The following is a 25,069-nucleotide window of genomic DNA, read 5'->3' on the forward strand; positions in this document are numbered from 1 at the left end:
GACGGTAATTTTTCTATATAGAAGTTTTGGACAAGGTGGTTCTAATAGTGTTCTTCTTGTTTTGATCTGAATCTTTTTTTAGGAGTTATGGGTTTTTATATTTCTTAACATTGGACGTGATCGTGTCTTACTAGGTTGCTAACTGCCGCCGCAACCCGGATTTTGCCATAATTGAAAAAATTACTTTTCCTTCGCTGTTCCTAGGTATGCTTGTATATATACTTTTATTACTGCTACATAAACTACAATTGCTCCTTCCAAAATTAATATACGAATTTTCTAAGAAGTACGCCTCCGTATATTCACTGTGTTTTCTAGAATTTTCCATTGCATCTACAAACTGATCCAATGTTGCCAGTCCATAGCTATGAAGCTTTTCATTAAACTGACAAAATTTCTTTTGGATATTACTATGAAGTCTTACCAGAGCATTTCTAGCCAACTTTTCAACAGCATCCGCTCTTTTAATCTGTAATTTTAATCTGTAATTTTGAATGCTTTTCGTATTCCTGGTAAAACATTCGTAAAATATTTATCAAATTACGAAGATCAGCATGCATTTTTGCCATCTTCTTGGACTTCTGATTGTAATTTTTCACTTTGTCCTTATGCGTTCTCTGGTGAAGCCTCGCAAAGGTTTTAATTTTTTCATTATAGCTTTTGTCATCCCAGTATCTACCCATTATTCTGGTAGCAACTTTTTTCTTATGTTTTTTTCGGTAATCTTTATCATGATCATACCTTTCCTTGCTCTTTTGTTTGGCTGTCTCAATTTTTGTATGTCTATAAACTTCATCATTATAATAACGCTGTTTCTCACTATCAATTTATTCATGTCTGTAAATTTCATCATTAAGATAACACTCCTTGTTGTTTTGTTTGGCTCTCTCAATTTTTGCTTCTTGATACGCCTGGTCGGTTGAATACCTTTGCTTTTTTCTTTTCAAGATGCTACCTATTGTTTGTGTAGTACTGTTTTTTTTTTAAATTACGTATAACTCGCTTAGAAGGCATCTTATTGCTAAACAAGAAATAATATTCTTATCTAATCTACACTTCTTAAGAATTCCTTTAAAATGAGCCATTGAGCAACTCTCTACGATGTTCTAGTGTCAAGCTATCTGTGGAAGAAAAAAAAGAAAAAAGAAAAAAAGATGCCGTTTAGAAAGGATGCTGCAGTACCTGCTACTTTTCTTGATTTTCAAGCAAATATTTTTCCCTTGCTTTTCAAGCCAAGGGACAGACAGTTTCCTATATAGGGGTTTTGAACAAGGCGGTTCTAATGGTGTCATTTTTGTTTTGATCTGTACGTTTTTTTAGGAGTTATAGGTTTTTATATTTCTTAACATTGGACGTGATCGTCTCTTACTAGGTTGCTAGCTACCGCTGCAACCCAGATAAACTATACTATAGTTAAATGACCTATAAAATTTAGTATAGGCAAGAGGTTGTCCTTAATTATAAAATTATTATTATGTCTTATATGTAACTTATATTTTACAAGTCTTCGATAGTCCGTTGGTAAGCATAAGCACTTGTCACGCGGGAGAATTGGGCTCGATTTCCCGTCGGGGAAAACTTTTATTATGTTAAATTAAAATCGTTTAATTTAAAATTTAAATAGGCTAGAGGTCGATCTTTACTATAACTACTTCAGTTACTATGGACTAAAGTTCGTTCTTTAATGTAAGCTAACTAAGTTCAATGTATGGAATGGTTTGTTATTTCAGTGATCGTCTTTTAATGTAATACCGTTCCTTTCTCTTTTGTTTGGCTGTCTCAATTTTCGCATGTCTATAAACTACATCATTATAATATCGCTGTTTTTCACTATCAATTATTACTTCTCAATACGCCTGGTTGGTAGAATACCTTTGCTTTTTTCTTTTCAAGATACTATCTCTGTTTTTTTTGTGTCACTGTTTTTTTAACTTGCATGTAGCTTGCTTTGATTTAACCATTATGTAATCATGAATGAGACCATTTATATTTTTGTCGTTTTTTATATAGTAAATATGACGCCATGGCGTATTGATTTTATTTCATGACGTCATGGCGTAATGATACTATTTCACGACGTCTTCAGAAACAACGACATAATGTCGTGTTTTTCTATTCAAGCCATAGCTCTAATATAAAATATGACGACTTTCATTATTTATCTAGTAGGGTTTCAGACAAGGTGGTTCTAATGACGAACTTTTGTTTTGATCTGACACTAATTTTAGGAGTTCTGGGTTTTGATATTTCTTAGCATTGGACTGATCGTCTCTTACTAGGTTGCTAGCTACTGCTGCAACCCAGATTCACATATATAGTTATGAGAGGCAGAGTGTCCGAGTGGTCCAAGGCGCTGGTTTTAGCCCCCAGTCTTTTCGGAGGCGTGGTTTCAAATCTTACCGCTGGTATACGATTATAATTTATGTACAAAACTCAAATATCTTTGAAAAGACTGCAGTATGAAAAGACATCAAAATATGCAGTTTTTAATAAAAAAATTTATTCTCTTTTAGAAATAATTTATTTTAGTTAAAAAATATTTTTAACCCAATTAATTTTCTTTAAAATGAGCCATTGAACAACTCTCTACGATGTACCAGTGCCAAGGTATCTGTGGAAAAGAAGAAACAAAAAAGAAAAAAAAAATATCCCGTTCAGGCAGAATGTTCTAGCAGCTCCGGCCTTTACATGGCTTCATTTACTTCTGGTGCTAATCTATTGTTAGGTTCACAGGATATACTGGCTTGATTTTCAAGCCAATTTTCCGCACCAGAAGTAAATGAAGCGATATAAAGACCATCGTCTTTCTTTTGTTACCGTAGAGCGACTCGAACTTCTATCTTCCTTGTCAGGAGGATAGCTCACTAGCCGCTTCGCTACAGTAACTGATAATACGTAAGTAATTATAGGTTAGTTGATGTATCTGGGCATTCCTCACGCAGTCACATCGGCAGGTTTTCTAAATTTAGTACAAAAAATTATACTCAATTCTTTGTTGGGGATTAACAGTATATAGGAGTATATTGGTCAAATTCTGAGGTGAACCACAATCCATATCAAACAGATCGTGGTAATGAACTGTACAGTAAGAGCGACTCGGCTCAATAGTAACCAAAACTCTAAAAGCGGAATTTTAATATCAATAGATACATCAAAAGAATTGGATGTTTATGTTGATTTATTCAAACAAGAACCCAACCTATTTGAGGCTTTATCTGCAGAGATCCGAGCATCAGATGAAACTAGACTGATAATGGTCAAGAATGCTGCAGAGGAATGACCTTGATTTAGATATGAGTGCGTAGGGTTGTTTTGTCGAGGAGATGTTTTCACAGAATTTTTATGGGGCATTGAACTCCGGCTTCGTATTACCAAATCGAAGAAACTTTTGTCAATAATATAACTATGTGTAAGGTAATTGGCGACTCCAAAGTGAACCATTGGAATCACCATGGCCAAAAATCATATTCAGAAAACGTGTCTTTTGGGTGGGATAGCAAAGAAAATCCCTTGGCTTGAACAACAATGAATTATTGTCAAGGATATTGTTAAGTTGAGTGCCTCTTGTAATTAACAACATATTTGTATTAAAGAAAGAACTGTAGACCATAGTAACAAAAATATATAGATAAAATGCCACGTTTGACAAAACTGAATCATCATATACATGAAAGTGCAATACATTTATCTTTTGATAAGATAATATAACACAAATTATCTTTTGGAAAGTCGCTTCTCTGGGGTAAGCTATAGGGGCATTGCAACATCAGAGAGAGCTGTCTAAGGAATCGTTTAAAAGGAAATTGCTATATCTAGTGCCCTTTATAATTAAAAAAGGAAAACATTGAAAATGAAATGCAATTTATTTTTTACAAATTACATCTTCGTATAAAAGATGATGTTATATTGTGTATGATGTCAAATTTGATTGACTCTGCTGCCTGATTTCCTTGGGTTCGTTCTTTCATATATTACTTAAGTCGTCCCTTAAAATGCTACGATTATGTTTTTTTTTTAAATACAAAAGGCACTAGATTTAGCAATTTCCCTTAAAATGAGCCGTAAAGCAGCCCTTTGCTGTGTTCCAGGACCCGGCTTGCTGCAAAGAAAGAATAAGAAATGCTTCCCATGCAATTAAAGTGAATTTCCATGTTGTTCAAGGCAAGGGATTTTCTTTGTTGTTAAATCCAAGAGACTGCTAGTTTCCTAAATAGGCTTTTGGCATAGGCGATGGTGTACTTGTTTCGGCCCAACGCCATTTATATGGGTTTCAGGCTTTTTTTTGGTTACTATGGGCCGTGTTAGTCCTTTACTAGATTACAGCTACCGCTATGCCTATGATCCAGCTAAAAAATCCGAGTCCTTTTTCCTGTATGTTATATACGACGCTGTCAAATCAAGATTTCAGATTGAAATATCATAAGTTAGAAATACATAATTATTAAGCAGTTACCAAAGTAAAATAATTGTTAGTATTTAAAAAAGATATTACGATGAAAAGACAGAAAGCAAAAAAGAGGCTATTGCAAGATATGTGAAAAGAAGAGTATGGATGTACCGAAATGGGGACAAATGTGTATGTGCAGATGTAATTACCGTCATGACTTTCAATATTGAGTTACACATTTCTTCAAAATATTAATATGTAAGTGATATGACAAATAAAGATGAATCTGAAAATACTGCTAAACGAGCATTAAATCTTGGGAGACAAATTACTTACGGAGTTTAGTTGGAAAGAACGATGGTCTAACTGCCTGTTAAGGCAATAGCAAACATCAGATTTTTCTTCTTACCTTAACCGAAGCAATATTATTCTCTAATGCAGTCCTAATCCCTTTAATGTACTTATCTTGTATGTGATAGGACCTTCACAAAAGCTTTTCCATCCACTGATTCAACTGCTTTTTTGTAATATATAAAACTGAGAACGAGTGTCATCTGATGATTCTTACACTTCTCAATCATTTAAACTATGAGTGAAAACATGAACAAGACATCCAGTACCCTTCATAAGACTACAGTGTTCTATCACACACCCAAAACGTCAAAAGCGCTTGCCATGAAACGAAGTGGATGGAGGTGGCAGTTGTCACTTTCTACACCAAGGAGTGCCCATCAAGGATATGTTTAGTCTCAGCCCGGGAATGGTGGAAAGTTTAAAAATCTTGTAGAAAAGCAAAAAGTATAAATTTGGGAATACAAGTCAGACTTTTCCATCCATATGTCCAGAGAATATAAAGGAGATACAAGATTTAAATTTCTTGAAGAGATGGTTCCGAAACAAAAATGAATTAATACGTTTCTGGAAAGTTACAGGATATTTTACAAGGTCTTGGGAAATTTTGCTTTTTCGTTTCATAATTACTATAATGGAGAAAAAATGGGAATTATATCTTTCGGTGTCACCCAGCAAAATTTTGCATACGACCGATCCCAGGGGAAAAAATGGGAGTGCAGTGGTGTATGTCCCGAAAATGGCGAAACTTGCTCAGATGTGAGCTTTTCCTGGAGGAATATATATATATATATATATATATATATATATATATATATATATATATATATATATATATATATATATATAAAAAAATATATATATATATATATATATATATATATATATATATATATATATATATATATATATATATATATATATATATATATATATATATATATATATTTATGCCCGAGTAAATTTTGATTATGCCCGAGTATATATATATATATATATATATATATATATATATATATATATATATATATATATATATATATATATATATATATATATATATATATATATATATATATATATATATATATATATATATATTTATGCCCGAGTAAATTTTGATTTTTGAATGCTATAATATATTTAAGAAACACTAATTAAAACACATATTGTTTTCAGCAAAGTACACTAGCTTTAAGAGTGTTTAACGGAGCGGCAGCGTCACATTTGTATATGGTAATTTCTCTTCGTTTTGAACTTGACTTGATTATTCCTTTTAGGATTTTAAGACCGCTCTTAATTTTTCAATTCAAAATACCTTTTTTTGGTAATATTTAAAAAATTCATTTCCGTTCGCTTTTAAATGATATGAATTTAAAAAGTATTCCATAAAAGAAGTTTTCAAAGAAAATGTTCAACCTAAGACGAGCAGAAATAGATTCAAATAGCAGTTCGAGTGTAAAATGAACATAAATCTCAGTGAATAAAAGAGACCCAAAACGAACAGAAATTGCAATAAACAATCAATTCAAAGTTAAAACGAACAAAAATTACCACAAACAGAAGTGGGAACATTTAAGCAGAATAATTAACATGCTCTAAAAACTTTGATTTATAGGCAAAAGCAAGAATATCAAGCATGGATGTCGAGGTGAGTGAAAATGAGATATTCAAGAGGAGATCCAGGTCAGCTGCAAGACAAGATAAACAAGAGAAACAAAGTTTTAAAAGTGTAGCCAAATCGAGGAATCATAAAAAGGATGTTGAGCCGCCAAGACTGGTTGACTTTACAGGCGACAACGTCGCTTCAGTTTTGCGTCGTCTATCTACAAGGCAGGTAGCTCTCTGTTAATGTTTATTTTTAATAAACTTAGAAAGCAAGGACTAAGCTTTAGTCAGCATAATCTACAATAAATATCCTCATCTTAGCTTTGAAATGTTTATTTCCTTCTTTTTACTCGTTAGTTAAAAATCCACTTTTAAAAAAGTGGGTTTAAAACAATCAATCAATCTTAAAACGAACATAAATTACTATGAAAGAGTAAATGAAGTTTAATATGTACAAAAATTAAAACGAAAAATCAAGTCAAACTTAAAAGGAACAGAAATTAGCACAGATAAGAGATGAGCTGCTGGCCCCTTTAGACTCTTCTAAAAGAACATGCATCCTTTGTTCTTTACAAAAAACCTTATAAGCAGTCTACTTTTGGTAAGTTGAAGCTCAAGGAATCATAGGCAGCACAATAGCGCTGTCTAAGTAAAGAACGATGTTTGCACAATGTATTATTATTATTTTTTTCTTTTGAACCAGGGCACTTCGTATCGAAGGAGTTGTCGCAGAAACTTGGGAAAGGGCTCATTCGATTAGAATTTAGAAGGACTTGTGCCCTTTTTAATAGCCAAAGCGATTGGAAGGCAACTAACACCCCTCTCACAACCACCATTTCCCGAAACACGTCCAATTAAAATTTTGAGATAGCCATTTTGTTCAATATAGTTGAAAGGTCCGGAAATTATGTCTTTGAGGATAACACTCAACCCACAGTTCCCAGGGCAAGGGTTGTAAGTTATGCCCTGGGGGTATATAATGTTTGCATAGAAAGCGTTGCCGTAGAAAATTCAAAAAGGCCTCATTTGATTGGAAATTGAAAGGGCTAGTGCACTTTTTAACACTCGAAAGTGATTGAAGGGCAACTAACCCCCTCTCACGCCTGCCATTTCCCCAATCATATCCAATCAAAATTTTGGGATAGCCATTTGTTCAACGTAGTTGAAATTCCGGAAATTATGTCTTTAAGGATGACACTCCCCCACAGCCCTCAGGGCAACGGTTGTAAGTTATGCCCTGGGGGCATATAAGAAGTTTATAGAAGGGTTGTCTTAGAAACTTCCAAAAAAGGGCTCATTCGATCGGAAATCGAAAGGGCTAGTGCCTTTTTTAATAGTCGAAAGTGATTGGAGAGCATCTAACCCCCCTCTCCCATCCACCTTTTTCCCCAATTATTCCAATCAAAATTTTGAGATAGTTATTTTGTTCAACGTAGTTGAAATTTCTGGAAATTAGGTCTTTGATGATGACAATCGCCTCAGGGAAACGGTTGTAAGTTTTGCCCTATGGGTATATAAGATGTTAAAAGAAAGCGGTGTCAGAGAAACTTAAAAAAGGGCTCATTCGATTGGAAATTGAAAGGGCCAGTGCCCTTTTTAATAGTCAAAAGTGAATGGAGGGCAACTAACCTCCCTCTAACGCCCACCATTTCCCCAAACACATCCAATCAAAATTTTGAGATAGACATTTTGTTCAACTTAGTTGACAGGTCTAAAAATTATGTCTTTGAGGATGAACCTCCTCCCACAGCCCTCAGGTTAAGGGTTGTAAGTTATACCCCGGGAGTAGTATAAAAAACACGGATTCTGAACCACCTAGATCATCCCATCAATTTACCCCCTTTTCAATTGAATTCACGCCATTTTAAATTAAAATTTCCGACATTTTTACAATTTCCCATCCTGAGCTTTAAGATCAAAACAGGTCTTATGAAATAAGAATTCCTTATTATACTACTGATAAAAATGTAATAATTTAATATAACTTAATATTTAGTTGCTATTTGAATTTCAATACCTAAATAATTTATATTATCTTTATTTTTTCTTTTTAATAACTTTTAAAATCATACCTTTATCTAATTTTTTTCATTTCCTTTCAATATCAGCTGCCTTAGAATCTAAACACTTAGGTGCAAATAGATCAACCGTTTCACCTTTAAAATCATAAATGATAACGAGTTTATTTCCATATTTAGTTTTTACACATTTCATTGCTTTCATTTCATATTCAATTCCCAGATCCATGTCTTCTTTCTTAATATTTCGATTGTATTTATTTTCCATTTTAATTTTGCTTAAAAGTTTCTCCATTTACTAGTAAACAATTTTAATAAACAAATTTCCAAATCAAAAATAATTTACATATTAACATTCCACTCTAAAGAAGTCTCCATGGCGAAACTAGTTTAGCACATAGCTCGGAAGAGAAAGGTATCTGGTTCAATTTTGGCAGCCTGCAATATTTTTTAAGAATCTATGAAACATAAAAAGATTTAATAAAATTTCATTATAGGCCAGCATGGCCCTGTTGGTAAATCGGTTGACTGATCATCAATTGTGAACCAACAGTTGGACTTTCACTGTTACATCGTGTAGCAGTCGAGATGTCAATATGATCTGGCATGCAACTTGTGAAAAACTGACGAAACCCTGCAACTGACGAAAAACTGAACGATAAACTGAGCGACTTACGAAACCCTGCAACTTACAAAAACTGAGTGATATAGACAGATATTCAGCTTATTAGTCCATCTCTTCCCTTCTTTAACAGTTTATTTCTAAGGAGAGAAGTACATAAGAACTCGGTCAAACCCCATTGAACTCCGCATCTTTCCCAATTAACATAACTCTTACCAAGGCAGGGACAAACCGGAATCCACTGTTCTTCAAGTAAAAATGCTAACAATACAATCACTATCTGTGTAGCAACGAATAATATCAGGACACATAAGGAGAGGGTTCTGATCTTCTTGATCGAGAGACGAAGATCAGGAATAAATACTTCTGACTCGCTAGAATTTCGGAGTGACTATTTTTACGCTTATACGAATTTAAGTGAAATTGTATGCATGCATAACATACACAGTCATTCTCAAGTCAAGAGTTTTGGGACATGAGTTCAGTGATGTGTCAATCTAAGGAAGCGGGGCCCTATCCTTTTTGCATTTATTAATATATCCGAGCGGACAGTACTCCCTTATTGTGTCAATCTAAGGAAGCGGACAATACTCCCACCATACAAGCGGTCTGTCATTCCTAGCAGACATATTTTTTGTATGACTGATGTTTTATTTAATGTTTTTTTGTATGGATTTTTTATGTTCATGGATGTAAGGATTTTTATTGTTCATTATATTGGTGTTTTATTTTATATTTATCCATACAAGCAGGCTATCATTCTAGGCAGACATATTTTTTGTATGATTGATGTTTTATTTAATTTTTTTTATGGTATGGATGTTCTATGTTTATAGATGTAAGGATTTCTATTGTTCATTATATTGCTGTTTTATCCATATAAGCAGGCTATCATTCAAAGCAGACACATAGACAATCCATACAAGCGGGCTATCATTCCAAGCGGAAACATAGCCAATCTAATAAGATTTTTTATGTTTATGGATGTAAGGATTTATATTATTCATTATATTGGTGTTTTATTCGATGTTTATTGTATGGATGTATGGAGTCAATCATATTGTATGAATGTTTTAGGTTTATGGATGTAAGGATATTCATTGTTCATTATATTGGTATTTTATTTGATGTTTTATTGTTTGGACGTTTTATGTTTATGGATGTAAGGATTTTTATGGTTCATTATATTGGTGTTTTATTTGATGTTTTATTGGACATCACTGTGTCAATGATAGGTAGGGGGCAGGTGGGACACTACTGTGTCAATTAAAGGAAGCGGACAAGTGGGACATTACAGTATCAATCTAAGGTAGAAGGCCTCAAGGACCCTGCTGTCCCCCACACCCTCCCCACCGCTCCCCGCACCTCCTCCCACCAGAGCCCGACCTACAATTTTTTACATGTCTAAAAATCAGCACTCAAAATGTTCCATCTACAAATTGGTTTCAAGAGGAAAGAATAAAAAATCAATGTACAAAATTCACAAAGAAAAAAATAACATGTAATAAGTTTCACGAATAAAAAAAATAGCATGCAACAAGATCCCTGAATAAAACCAGTTTCATTTGGATAAAAATCAATGTAGAAGTTTCACAAAAATAAAAATAAAAGTTACACATACAAAAAAATCAGCGCGCAACAAGTTCCATGGAGAAAATCAGCTTCAAGAGGAGAAAAACCAATGTGCTAGTTTCACGATGAGAAAAGTCAACATGCAACAAGTTTCGCGGACAAAAATATGCAACAAGTACCATGAAGAAAATAAGCATGCGACAAGTTCCTTGAACAAAATCAGTTTCAAGAGGAGAAAAATCAGTGTACGAGTTTCGCAAAGGGAAAAAGAAAATCCACATGCAACAAGTTTCAAGAACAGAAAAACACTCAGCACAAAAAAGAATCCAAGATCAAAAAAATATGCATGCAGTATGTTCCATGAACAAAATTAGTTTCAGGAGGAGAAAAAAATCAATGTACATGTTTCACGAAGAGAAAAAATCAACCAGCAACAAGTTTTACGAATCAAAAAACAGCAAGCAACAAGTTCCACGAACAAAAAAACAATCAGCACGCAACAACTTCCATTAATAAAAAATTGGTTTCACGAAGAGAAAAATCAATATACAAGTATCGAGAAGAGAATAAACAAAACACACTGCAACACATTTCACGAACAAAACATCGTCACTCAACAAGTTCCACGAACATAAATCAGCGTGCAATAAGTTCCATGAACAAACCCATTTTTTCAGTAAGGAAAATCATTGTAGAAGTTTCAAGAAGAGAAAAATCAACATTTAATATGGATCACGAACAAAGAAATATGCATGCAATAAGTTCCATGAACAAAATTAGTTTCACTAGGTAGAAAAAAAATCAATATACTTGTTTCACGAAGAAAAAAATAAACATGCAGCAAGTTTCATGAACAAAAAATCATCATGCAACAAGTTCTATGAAAAACAATCAGCACGCAACAAATTCCTTGAATAAAATCAGTTTCATGAGAAGAAAAATCAGTCTACAAGCTTCGCGAAGAGAAGAAAAGCAGCATGCGACAAGTTCACACGAACCAAAAAAATGAGCACGCAACAAGTTTCAGAATCAGAAAAATGTGCATGCAGTATGTTCCATGGACAAAATTAGTTTTAGGAGGAGAAAAAAGATCAATGTAAATGTTTCACGAAGAGAAAAAATGGTCATGCAACAAGTTTCACGAATAAAAAACAGCATGCAACATGTTCCACGAACTAAAAAAAAACAATCAGCACGCAACAATTTCCATTAACAAAATCAGTTTCACAAGGTGAAATATCAATGTACAAGTTTCGCGAAGAGAAAAAAAGGCTGCAACAAGTTTCACAAACCCAAAAAATCATCCCTCAAAAAGTTCCACGAACATAAATAAGCATGCAACAAGTTCCATGAGTATAACCAGTTTTCTCAGTGAGGAAACTCATTGTAGATGTTTCACGAAGAGAAAAATCAACATGTAACATAAATCACGAGCATAGAATATGAATGTAATAAGTTCCACGAACAAAATTAGTTTCACTATATGGAAAACAAATCAAGTTTCATGAACAAAAAACCATCATGCAACAAGTTCCATGAACAACAATCAGCACGTAACAAGTTCCTTGAACAAAATAAGTTTCACGAGGAGAAAAATCAGTGTACAAGTTTCGGAAAGAGAAAAAAATCAACATGCATCAAGTTTCACGAACAAAAAAACAGTCAGCACACAAAAAAAAATCCACGATAAAAAAATGCATGCAGTATGTTCCATGAACAAAATTAGTTTCAGGAGGAGAAAAAAACAATCTACATGTTTCACGAAGAGAAAAAATCAACCTGCAAAAAGTTTCACGAATAAACCAACAGCAAGGAACAAGTTCCACGAACAAAAGAAAACAATCAGCACACAACAGCTTCCATTAACAAAATCAGCTTCACGAAGAGAAAAATCAGTGCACGAGTTTCGTGAAAAGAAAAAAAAATAAACAAGCAACAAGTTTCATGAACAAATAAACACTCAGTACACAATAAAATCCACGATTTAAAAAATATGCATGCAGTATGTTCCTTGAACAAAATTAGTTTCAGGAGGAGAAAAAATCAATTACATGTTTCAGGAAGAAAAAAAATCAACCTGCAACAAGTTTCACGAATAAAAAAACAGCAAGCAACAAGTTCCAAAAAAAAACAGCACGCAACAACTTCCATCAATAAAATCAGTTTCACGAAGAGAAAAATCAATGTACAAGTTTCAAGAAGAGAATAAACAAAATCACACTGCAACACCTTTCACGAACAAAAGATCATCACTCAACAAGTTTCACGAACATAAATCAGCGTGCAACAAATTTCATGTAGAAAACCAGTTTTCTCAATAAGAAAAATCATTATAAAAGTTGCATAAAGATAAAAGTCCACATTTAACATGGATCACAAACAAAGAAATATGCATGCAATATACTCCATGAACAAAATTAGCTTCACGAGGTAGAAAATCAAATCAATGTACATGTTTCACGAAGAGAAAAAATAAACTTACAACAAGTTTCAGCAATAAAAAATCAGCACGCAACAAGTTTCACGAACAAAATCAGTTTAACGGGGAGAAAAATCATTGTTTAAGTTTCGCGAAGACAAAATAATCAGCATTCAACAAGTTTCACGAAGAAAAATCAGTACTCAACAGGTTCCAAAAACATAAATCAGCATGGTCAAGTTCCATGAACAAAATTGGCTTCAAGAGAAGAAAAAAAATCAATGTGCAAGTTATGTATGCAGTATCTTCCATGGACAAAGTTAGTTTTAGGAGGAGAAAAGAAATCAATGTACATGTTTCACGAAGAGAAAAAAAAATCAATTTACAACAAGTTTCACGAATAAAAACAGCATGCAACAAGTTCCACGAACTAAAAAAAAACAATCAGCACGCAACAACTTCCAATAACAAAATCAGTTTCACGAGGTGAAAAATTTAATGCACAAGTTTCGCAAAGAGAAAAAACAGGCTGCAACAAGTTTCACAAACCAAAAAAAACCCTCAATAAGTTCCACGAACATAAATCAGCATGCAACAAGTTCCATAAAAAAAACAGTTTTCTTAATGAGAAAAGTCATTGTGGATGTTTCAGGAAGAGAAAAATCAACATGTAACATGAATCACGAGCATAGAATATGCAGGCAAAAAGTTCCATGAACAAAATTAGTTTCACTATGTGGGAAAAAAATCATGAACATCAAGTTTCATGAACAAAAACCCATCATACAACAAGTTCCATGAACAACAATCACCACACAACAATTTCCATGAACAAAATCAGTTTCCTTGCTTGTATGGATTGTCTATGTGTCTGCTTCGAATGATAGCCTGCTTGTATGGATAGAACAGCAATATAATGAACAATAAAAATCTTTACATCTATAAACATAAGACATCCAAACCATAAAAAACATTAAATAAAATATCATTCATACAAAAAATATATCTGCCAGGAATGATAGCCCGCTTGTATGGTGGGAGTACTGTGCGCTTGCATGACTTGCGTATGGGCCCACTTGTATGGTTGGCCTGCTTGTATGGCTTGCCTATGGGCCCTCTCTCTTTAATTGACACAGTAATGTTCTATGGGCCCGCTCTCTTTAATTGACACAGTAATGTCACTATGGGCCCGCTCTCTTTAATTGACACAGTAATGTGTATATGGGCCCACTTCCTTTAATTGACACAGTAATATCCTACGGGCCCGCTTCCTTTATTTGACGTAGTAATGTCCTGTGGACCCGCTTCCTTTAATTGACACAGTAATGTCCTATGAGCCCGCTCTCTTTAATTGATATAGCACTAGGACCCGCTTGTCTGGATTACCAACGGGTCCGCTACCTTTTATTACTACATCACTACTTCAGTTGCGACTTGGTTTTCCAACGGAAACATTTGTCATTACGTTTGAGCGTTGGCGGGGTCATGAGGCTTGTGTGGTTTTAGATCTGTGTCAAAAATGTTTAATTGAGAGTATGGGACTTTTCGCTAGTGTATATTACTTATGCTGTGAGGAGAACCAATAGTTCATTCTGGCCCGCTGACCAGATCTGTTGTTGGCACTGAAAATTTGGGTAAGTGAATTTTGAGGATACACGGGCCAAGCTTGGTTGCATGATCATACAGATTGAATTTGAAAAGATTCCAGTTCAAACCTGGTGCAATATGCCTTTTTTCCTGTTTCACTGTTTGCGATAGGAGGAGGATTGGGTGGGGGGGGGGGGTGTTAGAGAGGACACAAGCCAGCTTTTTTGCCTCCAGTTTTATTGAAAGCCGCGAAGTGTTTTCGATTTCAAGAAGTCTACCTTATTGCTAAATAGTTTGCAGTGATAGAGGACTAGATGCTGTTTCAACTAAATTAGTTTTTATCCCACCGCGGGACATGGGCAAACTGTTTTTCTTAGCGAATCAGAAAATAGTTGATTGTTGTATCGAATTAGAATCTAGCTTGTTTCTGCACAGATTCAGGACCTAGCTTGTTTTCATCAAATGAAGACTTGGCTCATTTTTACGCGGAGTCGGCACACAGCTTGGACTTTACGCACTCTAAAATTCAGAAGCTTGGACCAAGTCACCGTTGTCACAACAAATCAGGACTTGCTCTGTGTTGGCACCAAGTTGTCACGAGTCATCTTTTTGTCTAAGAATCATGTGTTTATGCTGAATCATGACTTAGCTCGCTTTGTGTCGAGTCAGTACGGAGCTCATTTTCCACCGAACCAGGACCTAGTTCGTTTTCGCTTCTGGCCAGGAGTTAGCATATTTTACGCTAAATCCAAACTTGGGTCATTCTTGAACAGTCCGTACTTAGTTTGTTTAAAACTTAAACCGTATAACTTAAACCGTAAAACTTAAACCGTTTAAAACTTAAACCGCATATGTAGGTCGTTTTGGTGTCGTGGAGAATAGCAGCTTGAAGTTGACTTGTCTTATCACCAGGTTAGGACTTATTTTTTCGGAGTGTCCATGGGTCAGCTTTTGTGAATATTAAGAAAATTGAAAACGATAACAAATTAATTAGGGAAATTTTTCTGATGAAAGTTTGTAGTGAAATTTAAGCTTAAAACAAACAGAAATTACTACTTCGCAGCCTCGTCAACATATATTGATAAAACTAGCTTAAATAAATTGACTCATGATGCTTCCATATATTACTGGTATTGAAAAAAAGTGGAATTTTATATATTCGGAATCACCATAAAAAGTCGGTTATTTTATGTGCATATTCTTTTCAAAAATCCTTTTTTTTTCAGTTTGTTACGACTCATTCTTTAGTTTCAGTTTGTTACCACGAACTGTTTTATTTGCAAATAATCTGAAAGTGTTATCAAAGTAATTTTCCTTTATTGTGCTAGCTGCAATTTTTCTTCAAAATATCTTCAGAAAATTTTCTGGTTTGATTCAAATATTAATCAAAAATTTTATTGGTGAATTACGTTTTTAGCGAGTCTAAAGCGGGTCGAGACCCATTGAATGAAATTACTATTTTTCAGAAAAAATTTAGTCCAAAGAAATAATTCTGCTTAACAGTAATATTTCTTCTTTCGAAGTGAATAGACACTACACTGTTTTGCTAGTTGTGCCAGTGCTGTCTCCTTTCATTTGTGGTATAATGTACGGATGAAGATTATGTTTGAAATATGCGGAAGAAAAGACAGATTTTTATTTGCCCAACTTCAGTTATGCATAGCTTTGGACACGTAATCTTTTCTTTCAGACGAAAAGAAGAACTGAATCGCCGTCAGACTGCTGAGCGTAGGAAAGCTGAAGCAGAAAGAAAAGAGCGAACTCGACTACTAAGGAGGACTTCACCCGTATGGTCTCAGTTAGCAATGGCAAACGATTCCGATTCGTATCAAGAACGTAGGCGAGCTAAAATCCTAGCTGAAAGAGAACGTCAGATGATGTATAACGCTGCAATGAATGATATGCTATCGCGTGTATGGCAACAGCCACCACTTTTTGCAAGAAAATCTACTTAATTAAAATATGGACAGAGTTACGATCAATTTTTATTTGAATCTGCACTTTTTATTGTGGTTCCCATAAAGCTTGTCTTTGGCAATATCAGTATGACACAATGAAGAAAGAGAAACTTGTCGTGTTGTTGTTAACCCATGAAAATCTTGTGGACTCATCAAAGCGCAACTGCTCATTGCAAGACAGGCCAAAAAAAATATTGAGAAAAAATAATGAGAAAAAAATAACGAGAAAAACAAAAGTGACTTATAGCTTCCCATCCCGGAATATTATAAGAATAAGAGTTGATTTCTGGCTCACAGAAAAGACATTTCATATAAAAAATTGTGCCAGTAATACCTCTATATAATAAATTATAACAGGGCAAAAAAACAACGTTCAAATGGGGATAAATCCATTTATTAGACAGTGAAAACAGATACAAAAGTCTGGAATATTATAAGAATAAGAGTTGATTTCTGGCTCACAGAAAAGACATTTCATATAAAAAATTGTGCCAGTAATACCTCTATATAATAAATTATAACAGGGCAAAAAAAACAACGTTCAAATGGGGATAAATCAATTTATTAGACAGTGAAACAGATAGAAAAGTCTGGATATTTCGACCACATATACAGCAGTCGTCGTCAGCAGAAATACTAAAGCATTAAAATTAGAGCTAACATATTTGTACAGCACAAAATAATACCTTCCGGTTCTTTCACTAGATTTGGCCGAAAGAATTCAATAACTGGGTTCATCCTGAATATTTAGTTGTAAATTTTCTTCTTTAATATTGCTTAAATTTAAGTTGAATTTCAAATGAAGGTGGAAAGATCTTCTTCGTCTTCTAATTGCAAAATGAATATTTTTGAATTTATAGTTGTATAGGCTACTTTACTGGTCACATCTCCCCATATACACGATGTATTTTTGACGTAATACCTTCAATTAGGTAAAATTATTGCAAGTATATGTGTTCAAAATATCTAGACTTCTGTATCTGTTTTCACTGTCTTATAAATTGACTTATTCCCATTTGAACATTCATTTGTTCGTCATAGAAAGGCAGTATGGTCTTGGAAAAAAATTAACTAACTTAAGGTATTACGTCGAAAATGATAGCAGGGTTGGTTTTCCCCAATGGATTGTTTCTAAAAAAAACGTGTTTTTCTTCTTTTTATTTAACACACCAAGAATTGACAAATCAAGATGTTTGAGTCCAAATCTGCGTGAATGCAAAACATTAAAATTCCGAGTAAAATTATGTTATATTTTGTGAGATTTTGAATATTTATTAAAGCTGTAGATGCTGTTTTCGTTCCAAATCAGACGTTTTGGGGTTTTGTATCAGATTATCCATTTTGTATATACAGCTTTACTCGTCATTTTGGTTCAACGGCTACTTTTAAACATTTTCACTGAGCTGTTGAAAGCATATCTGTAAATAGGGTTTCATGATAAGACGATAACAATTAATATTGTTAGAGCTACTAAAAAGTTCTCCCGTATGCAGGTAGGCTTACAAATACAATCAGCATCAAATACACCTACAAAATGCACGCCTTTAATGTACTTTTCTTGAGCTTGAGCCTAAACAAAGTCCCAAAATTTGCCATTTCTATTTCGACGGATAGAATAACCAATTTGTTGTGACCTATTTTATATTTTTACTGCATTCACTCTGCTTGATCTGTCTCAAACCAGAAGAAAAGCAGGTGAACTTATTCAGGGTTTAGGTGAAAAAAATTCCAGTGATTTTATCTACCATCCCTGCTGAAAACAAAAACTTTGACCCCGATTCCTTGGATAAATAACGTATCGACCAATGAACATCCACTTCAAGTTCGAAAATACGAATTCTCTCAGATTTGTCATGGCTCTCGCCTGCCTGAAAGAGGTATATCTTGATCTTACTTTAATCTTGATCAGGTAAAAGTTCTGCAACAGAAACAAATTATTTTCTATAAAAATATGTTCGGAAGTTCGACATATGTCAAGCTTCCCATTTAATTTGGAATGGGGGGAGAACAGTATGATAAATACGTTTTTATAAGGATTTCTGATATTTATCCAATGATAATAACCAGCTTACAACCCTGTGTGGTAACTAAAACGTTTTCTATATATCAAACTCCGACTCGTGTTAAAAATGCAGCTTTATTGTATAATCATTAAGAAATGCGGGCGCCCACAGGAGGACGAACAAAAAGCCCATACAAGATTTTAGGACCTTGCTCAGACATTTTTTTTTGTGCTAAAATTGGTTGACAGTGTAGAATAACAGAAAAGGATGAACAAGACTTCAGTATTAGTGTCACGGCGTAAGCAGATAAACAAGGTGAGATATATTCCTTGTGGTTAGTCTCCTTTTGCTTCTGCTCGAATCTCATCTGAACAGGATAGATCTTTTCGGTAAATCTTCTGAATAACCCCACTTCTAATAACAAGCACGTAAGCAAAACTTCACAAGATGCCATGTTAAAAGTCGCAGTTTTGTTTCTACCTGATTTTTAGTTGTTTTTTTTTCTTTGTCAAAACGTAGATTTAAGCTTGGAGGCATAGGTTTTTGATTTGAGCCGAGTGATCCTTGCCCTGAGGTAGCCATGTAGCATGTTAAAGGGTAGTGTATGACTAGATTGTGGAATGGGGAATGGGTCAATGTGGAAATTTGGATTACTTCTAATACGAAAATATTTCGTTAATAAAGCTTAGAGGAAACAAGCCAAGGTCTTTCTTAAAGATTTGAAATGTGTCGCTAAACATTAATCAGAGAGTACAATCTAAGTTATACAGGAGTAAGGTTTAGAGAGTAAGGTTTAGAGGCTGGGTATTTCATCTTCTGGGTGGTTCCCTAAATGAATCAAGAGGAGAAGAGGGGCTGTCTTTGCAGTACCACTAAAGTAATGCAAATAGGAAAATTGGATACTGGAGTTTGAAAATATATTCCTGTGCACTAATTATGCCTTTTGTAATATTCCTGAAAGTTTTATTGACCTAGCACAACACATTTCTAAATTCGTAAAAACCCTTCTTCTCCAACTTACCCTTTAAATATACTATAAAAGAATTATTCCCCTGAAATGGAAAAAACGAGTTTTTATAGTGTCACCCCCCAAGCAGTTCTCCTGACTTTACCCCCTCCTTGTTACAAAAAACTTCTGTTGTGTCAATGGTTGTACTCCATCAAAATTTAGGGGAGGGCGAATATATTTTTCGATGTTTAGGAGGGGGTTAAATTTGCCGTTTTTCAGTTTTTTAAATGAAAATGCATTAAAATACTTCATTTTTTAAAAATTTAGGGGGTAAACAATCTAAGGAGTAGAGACCCCCTATCCCCTCCCCCAATTGACGCCACTATGGAGTCTTGTATCTTGAGGCGACCCCAGTCTTTCATCCACCTTTAAGTTTGGTCTGTTGTTTTAACGAGTTCCTTTGGTTCTGAATATTTTCTTTTTGATGCTTGGATTTTCTTATAGCCTTTAACAAGCTTGTTCGAGTGAAAATTAACAAACGCAGTGACTACCTGCTTACCATGATTTAACAGTTCCTTCAGTTGTAGCAAAGACTTAGCCAAGAAAAGGGCTCAAGTGCTCAGATCTCTTTTCTTCCCAATAAAGAATAAATAATTAGAAAACTTTTATGAACAAATGGAATCATTTACTAAGTACAAAAACGAATTTTGTCTAATTATACCCCTGAAGTGAGCTTTGAATTTTATTTGCTGCTGAAGCAAATAAAACTTTTATTTGGTCAAATAAAAGTACAATTAATATGCAATTTTTGTCTTAGTTATTCATGTACGGTGAGCCAAAATCAAAACCTGCATTAATTCAAAAACTTTCAAAATAAAAAAAACAGTTTTTTTAAACTGAAAGTAAAGAACAACATTAAAACTTAAAACGAACAGAAATTATTCCGTATATGAAAGGGACTGTCTCCTCCTCAACGCCTCGCTCTTTACGTTAAAGTTAGACTCTTTCTCACAGAGCTATGTTTTAAAACTATAAAAACTTTAGCGTAAAGAGCGAGGCATTGAGGAGGGGACAGCCCTTTTCCTATACGGAATAATTTCTGTTCGTTTTAAGTTTTAATGTTGCTCCTTACTTTCAGTTCAAAAAAAACTTGTTTTCTTTTTTTTAATCAATAGAGTGGTCCTAGAACATCGAGAGAAGGATCATTCTACCGGAAATTAAAAGAACTAGTGCCCTTTTTAAGTAACCAAAAAGATTGGTGAGCAACAAGGCCCCATCCCCTGCCCTTTTTTTCCAAAAATATTGCATGAAAAATTTTAAGCATTTTGTTCATCATAGTTAAAAAGGCGCAATAACTATGCCTTTGGATATAACCTGACCCCTGCCCCACATCCCCAGGGGAAAGACCTTTAAGTTGTAAAATTTACTCATTGCTTACGCTTATTATTTGTTATTGGGAAGTATGTATACATTTTCGGGTAGGGGGGGGGGCGAATTTTCTGCTGTTTTTTCCAAAGGGGAGTTTTCTACGGTGAAGGAAGTTTCCAGGGGTGGAACTTGTCAGGGGAAATTATACACTGGGGGAATTCGACAGAATTCCTATGCAAATTTTTTTTTATATGTTTTGCTTTCTCTTTTCCGTTTTAATTTTACGCGTGGAGTTGTTAAGGGTAATTGTTCAGGGTAATATTTACCGGAACTGAATTGTCTAGAAGATAGTTCTGTAGGGAGGGAAATTTCTCCGCAGAAATGGGAGCAGTATCCCCTGTATTAGTTCTATGACATCCCTAGGGACTACTCCTTTCTTCCATAGGTTCAAAAAGAATGTTTAAGGGCGATTTCCTCTTTTGGCGAACAGGTGTCGCAGTTTTAGGTGAAATTCCCGCCCTGGCAAAACTTGGCACGACCAGGTGTTGCAATTTTAGGCAGAATTCCCAGGTGTTTCAACTACTTGGAATGTGGTCCGTATAATACACAAGTTCCTAGCCCTCTGACGTCATGGCAGCCATAAGGAAAACAACATTGGATTTGAAACGGAGCCCTCGGACGTCACACCTGTCAAATTCCCAACCTTGGTAAGAGTTCAAATTTTAGATCGGGTGTTTATTCTATGACACATCCCTGGCAAGTTTCCCCAGGAATGTTTACTTAGAATGTGGTCGGGATAATACACAAGTTTTAATAATAAGCTCCTAACTCCTCACCCCTGTTTCTAGCGCTTGTTACACCACGCGACACACCCTCGCCTCTAGATAAGTGGAGCTACCAGCCCCTCGAACCTGCAAAGAGCTGTCACATGTGCTATTAAAGGGAACACACTTGGCAAGACTCTATGACACACCCCTGTGGACTCCAATAACGTCAAACGACTTACCCGATTTCAAACCGACAGGTCTAATATGCTTGACGCAATTTTGCCTAGCCCTAAGGAGCCCAAGGGGGAATCCCTGCTTGTAGCTCACACCTTACGTAATGATTGTACAACAGTGTCACGTAATACTTTTTTTCATTAACTTAATGCCGGTAAACACTTTATGTTATGATTGCGCATCCTTCACTGCCAGATAATACCATTTTAAGATTTTTTCGCCCAAATGCTTTTCTTTTTCGGTGTTTCGTTTTTGCGCTCGAAACACGATTCATTTTTTGCTAGAGTTTTTGACCCCGGACAGGACTCGAAAAGTCATTCCCTTTCAATGGAACACGCTCTAACCTAGAGGACTAAGAAGACATTGTCAATATTTTGTATCTTGAACCATATTCTAAAAATAAACTATTGCACGACACCTGAGATTTCCCATTTCTGGCAAACACTAGAACAGCGTGTTTACTGCCAAATTTGATGCACTCCGGAGGGTATTTGCTTTCAAGATATTAATAAAAGGAAAATGGGTGTCTTACTCGTGCTAGAGACTACATCTTAAAAACACAGACAATGAAAACAAATTGACAAGCAACAAAACATAAAAAAACACGTCATAAAATAAAAGTTGAAAAAGCCGTATCGTTAATATACGCAAAAAAGAACCATCTATTATAGATCTACATAGTAAGAGCTTTTAAGGAAATAACTCTTTTTCTTTAAGATAAATTTATGGATATTTCACAATATCCTATCAATATTTTCCAGCTCCCACCTAGTAATATTCATCTTCAAAGGATGCATTGATAATAAATGTAGGTTTTTAGGTGTTATTATGGCTTTAAAAGGATAAAGAATAATATGTAAAATTTAAGGAAAGACAAAGAGAGAGGACTCCAGAGGATCGGGAACCACCTGTGGCGGAGGAGATCCAAGCGTACATTTATTGTTATCCAGCCTCCATCCACTGCTCGCTGCTCGCCTCTGAGGAAGTGTCCGATCTCCCCGAGGTGTTTGTCCCAGCCTGACACACCCCAGGACAAAATTTTTCAGGAAAAATATGAGGGAGGGGGTCATAATATACACAAAAAAGAACCATCTATTATAGAAAACCGAGACTTCTAGCCTGCAACCCCTGGGGTAGGGGAGGGAGAGTGATATTAGATGCAAATTTAAGAAATATTAAGAGCTTTTAAGGAAATAATCCTTTTTCTTTAAGAAAAATTTATGGATATTTCACAATATCCGATCAATATTTTTCAGCTCCCACCTAGTAACATTTAATTTCAGAGGATGCATTGATAATAGATGTATTTTTTTTAGGTGTTACTGTGGCTTTAAAAAGATAAAGAATAACATGCCAAATTTAAGGAAAGACGAAGGGAGAGGACTCCAGGGGAGGGGAAACCGTCTGTGAGGGAGGAGATTCAAGCATACATTTATTGTTATCCAGCCTCCATCCACTGCTCGCCTCCGAGGAAGTGTCCGATCCTCCAAGTTTTTTGTCCCAGCCTGACACGCCCCAGGACAAAATTTTTCAGCAAAACTATGAGGGAGGGTTTAAAATATATACAAAAGAACCGTTTATTATAGAAAACCGGGACTTCTAGTCTGAAGCCCAGAGGGTTGGGGAGGGGGGTGTGATATTAGATGCAATTTAAGACATAGTAAGAGCTTAAATAAATAGCCCATTTTCATTAAGATAAATTCATGGATATTTCACAATATCCTAACAATATTTTCCAGCTCCCACGTAGTAACATTCATTTTCAGAGGATGCATTGACGAGAGATGTAGGTTTTTAGATGTTATTGCATCTTTAAAAGGATAAAGAATAACATGACTAATTTAAAGAAAGACAAAGGGATAGGACTCCAGGGGAGTGGGAACCATCTGTGGTGGAGGATTGGGAGAGCTTGGAAGATCACCATGCGAGAAGGCCAGATGTCCAAACCGATAAAAAGTATACTTATGGTCCAGAGCGGAATGGTGCTACGACACTGTTTTCAGACTAGCACCAGCTCTCCACATGACACCCCCCCACTTTGAAAACAGAGAAGCCCCCCTTTCTTTGCTAGTGTTCGATACTCTAACTATTTCATCTCACAATGTTACACTATTACTGCCCCTGTGACATACCCTTGTCATCAACACCCCCCCCCCCCAAAAAAAAAAACACACTGTTTAGTCATTTCTCGCTAAAATTTTAAGTCATTCATTAGGGCTTTCACAACGAATTAAGCCCACAGTGCAGCACTAAAACCACTCTAAGACACCCCTCTACCATCACCACATTGCCCCAACCACAGACACTTTCTTAGAAGTAGCATTTTTCTTTATGATGACAACTTATCTGTTAGAAGTAGTAAGCTTTCTTTCAAACATGCAAAATTTTCCTTACAACTAACAATTTTTTTTATTGTGATGACAACTTTTCTGTCAGAAGTAGCAAGTTTTGCTTAACACTAGCAGATTTTCTGTTCGAAGCCTCAACTTTTTTCCTTAGTACTAACATACTTTCACTTAACACACTCAAATTTCTCTTATAAATAACAGTTTTCGTCAGTGATAGCACGTTTTCTGCTTGAACTAGCAAGTTTTCTGTCAAAGATACCAAATTTTTCTTAAAAGTAATAATGTTCGCGTTATGATAACAACTTATCCGCTAGAAGTAACAAACTTTCTACCAAATATACACAATTTTTCTTAGAAGTAACAATTTTTCGTTATGATAACAAGTTTTCTGTCAGAAATAGCAAATTTTCCTTAACAATAATAAATTTTGCCTTCGAAATATCAACTTTTTTTTCCTTAAAACTAACACACTTTTACTTAACACACTCAAATCTCTTTTAGAAAAAATATTCTTTGTCAGTGATAACACGTTTTGTGTTCGAACTAGCAAGTTTTCTGTTAAAGATAACAAATTTTTCTTAGACGCTGCAATTTTTCGTTATGATAACAAGTTTTTGACCAGAAGTACCAAGTTTTCCTTTACACTAACAAAATTTTCCTTCAAAGCATCAACCTTTTTCCTTAAAACTAACACAATTCTACTTAACACACTAAAATTTCTCTTAGAAATAATATTTTTCGCCATTGATAACACGTTTTCTGTTCGAACTAGCAAGTTTTCAGTCAAAAATACCAAAGTTTTCTTAGACGCAGCAGCTTTTTGTTATGATAACAAGTTTTCTGCCAGAAGTAGCAAGTTTTCCTTAACACTAACAAAT

At 34.9% G+C, this 25,069-nt stretch overlaps 1 protein-coding gene and 1 long non-coding RNA gene across 3 annotated transcripts in view; one reads left to right on the forward strand and one right to left on the reverse strand.

Annotated features, from left to right (window-relative positions):
- The window catches only part of LOC148950208 (uncharacterized), an 82,648-nt gene extending 74,097 nt beyond the window's left edge, over positions 1 to 8,551 (reverse strand). The window contains exon 1 of the long non-coding RNA XR_016141994.1: positions 8,419 to 8,551. This is a non-coding gene — a long non-coding RNA (uncharacterized LOC148950208). The remainder of the gene's footprint in view (positions 1 to 8,418) is intronic.
- Positions 1 to 17,382, forward strand: part of LOC148950207 (uncharacterized) — a 91,512-nt gene extending 74,130 nt beyond the window's left edge. Inside the window, exons 5-6 of one of the 2 annotated variants that reach the window (XM_089092231.1) lie at positions 6,357 to 6,571; positions 16,255 to 17,382. In XM_089092231.1, coding sequence (XP_088948357.1) covers positions 6,357 to 6,571; positions 16,255 to 16,519 — 480 coding nt within the window. In that variant the 3' untranslated portion in view covers positions 16,520 to 17,382. Of the gene's footprint in view, positions 1 to 6,356; positions 6,576 to 16,254 lie in introns of both variants that reach the window. The other variant, XM_089092232.1, reaches the window with a different exon arrangement.
- Positions 17,383 to 25,069: the final 7,687 nt, after the last annotated feature.

The sequence above is a fragment of the Artemia sp. Qi Xiang Cuo genome, chromosome 7 (genome assembly GCF_049724085.1).
Source record: "Artemia sp. Qi Xiang Cuo chromosome 7, ASM4972408v1, whole genome shotgun sequence".
Classification (NCBI taxonomy): domain Eukaryota; kingdom Metazoa; phylum Arthropoda; class Branchiopoda; order Anostraca; family Artemiidae; genus Artemia; species Artemia sp. Qi Xiang Cuo.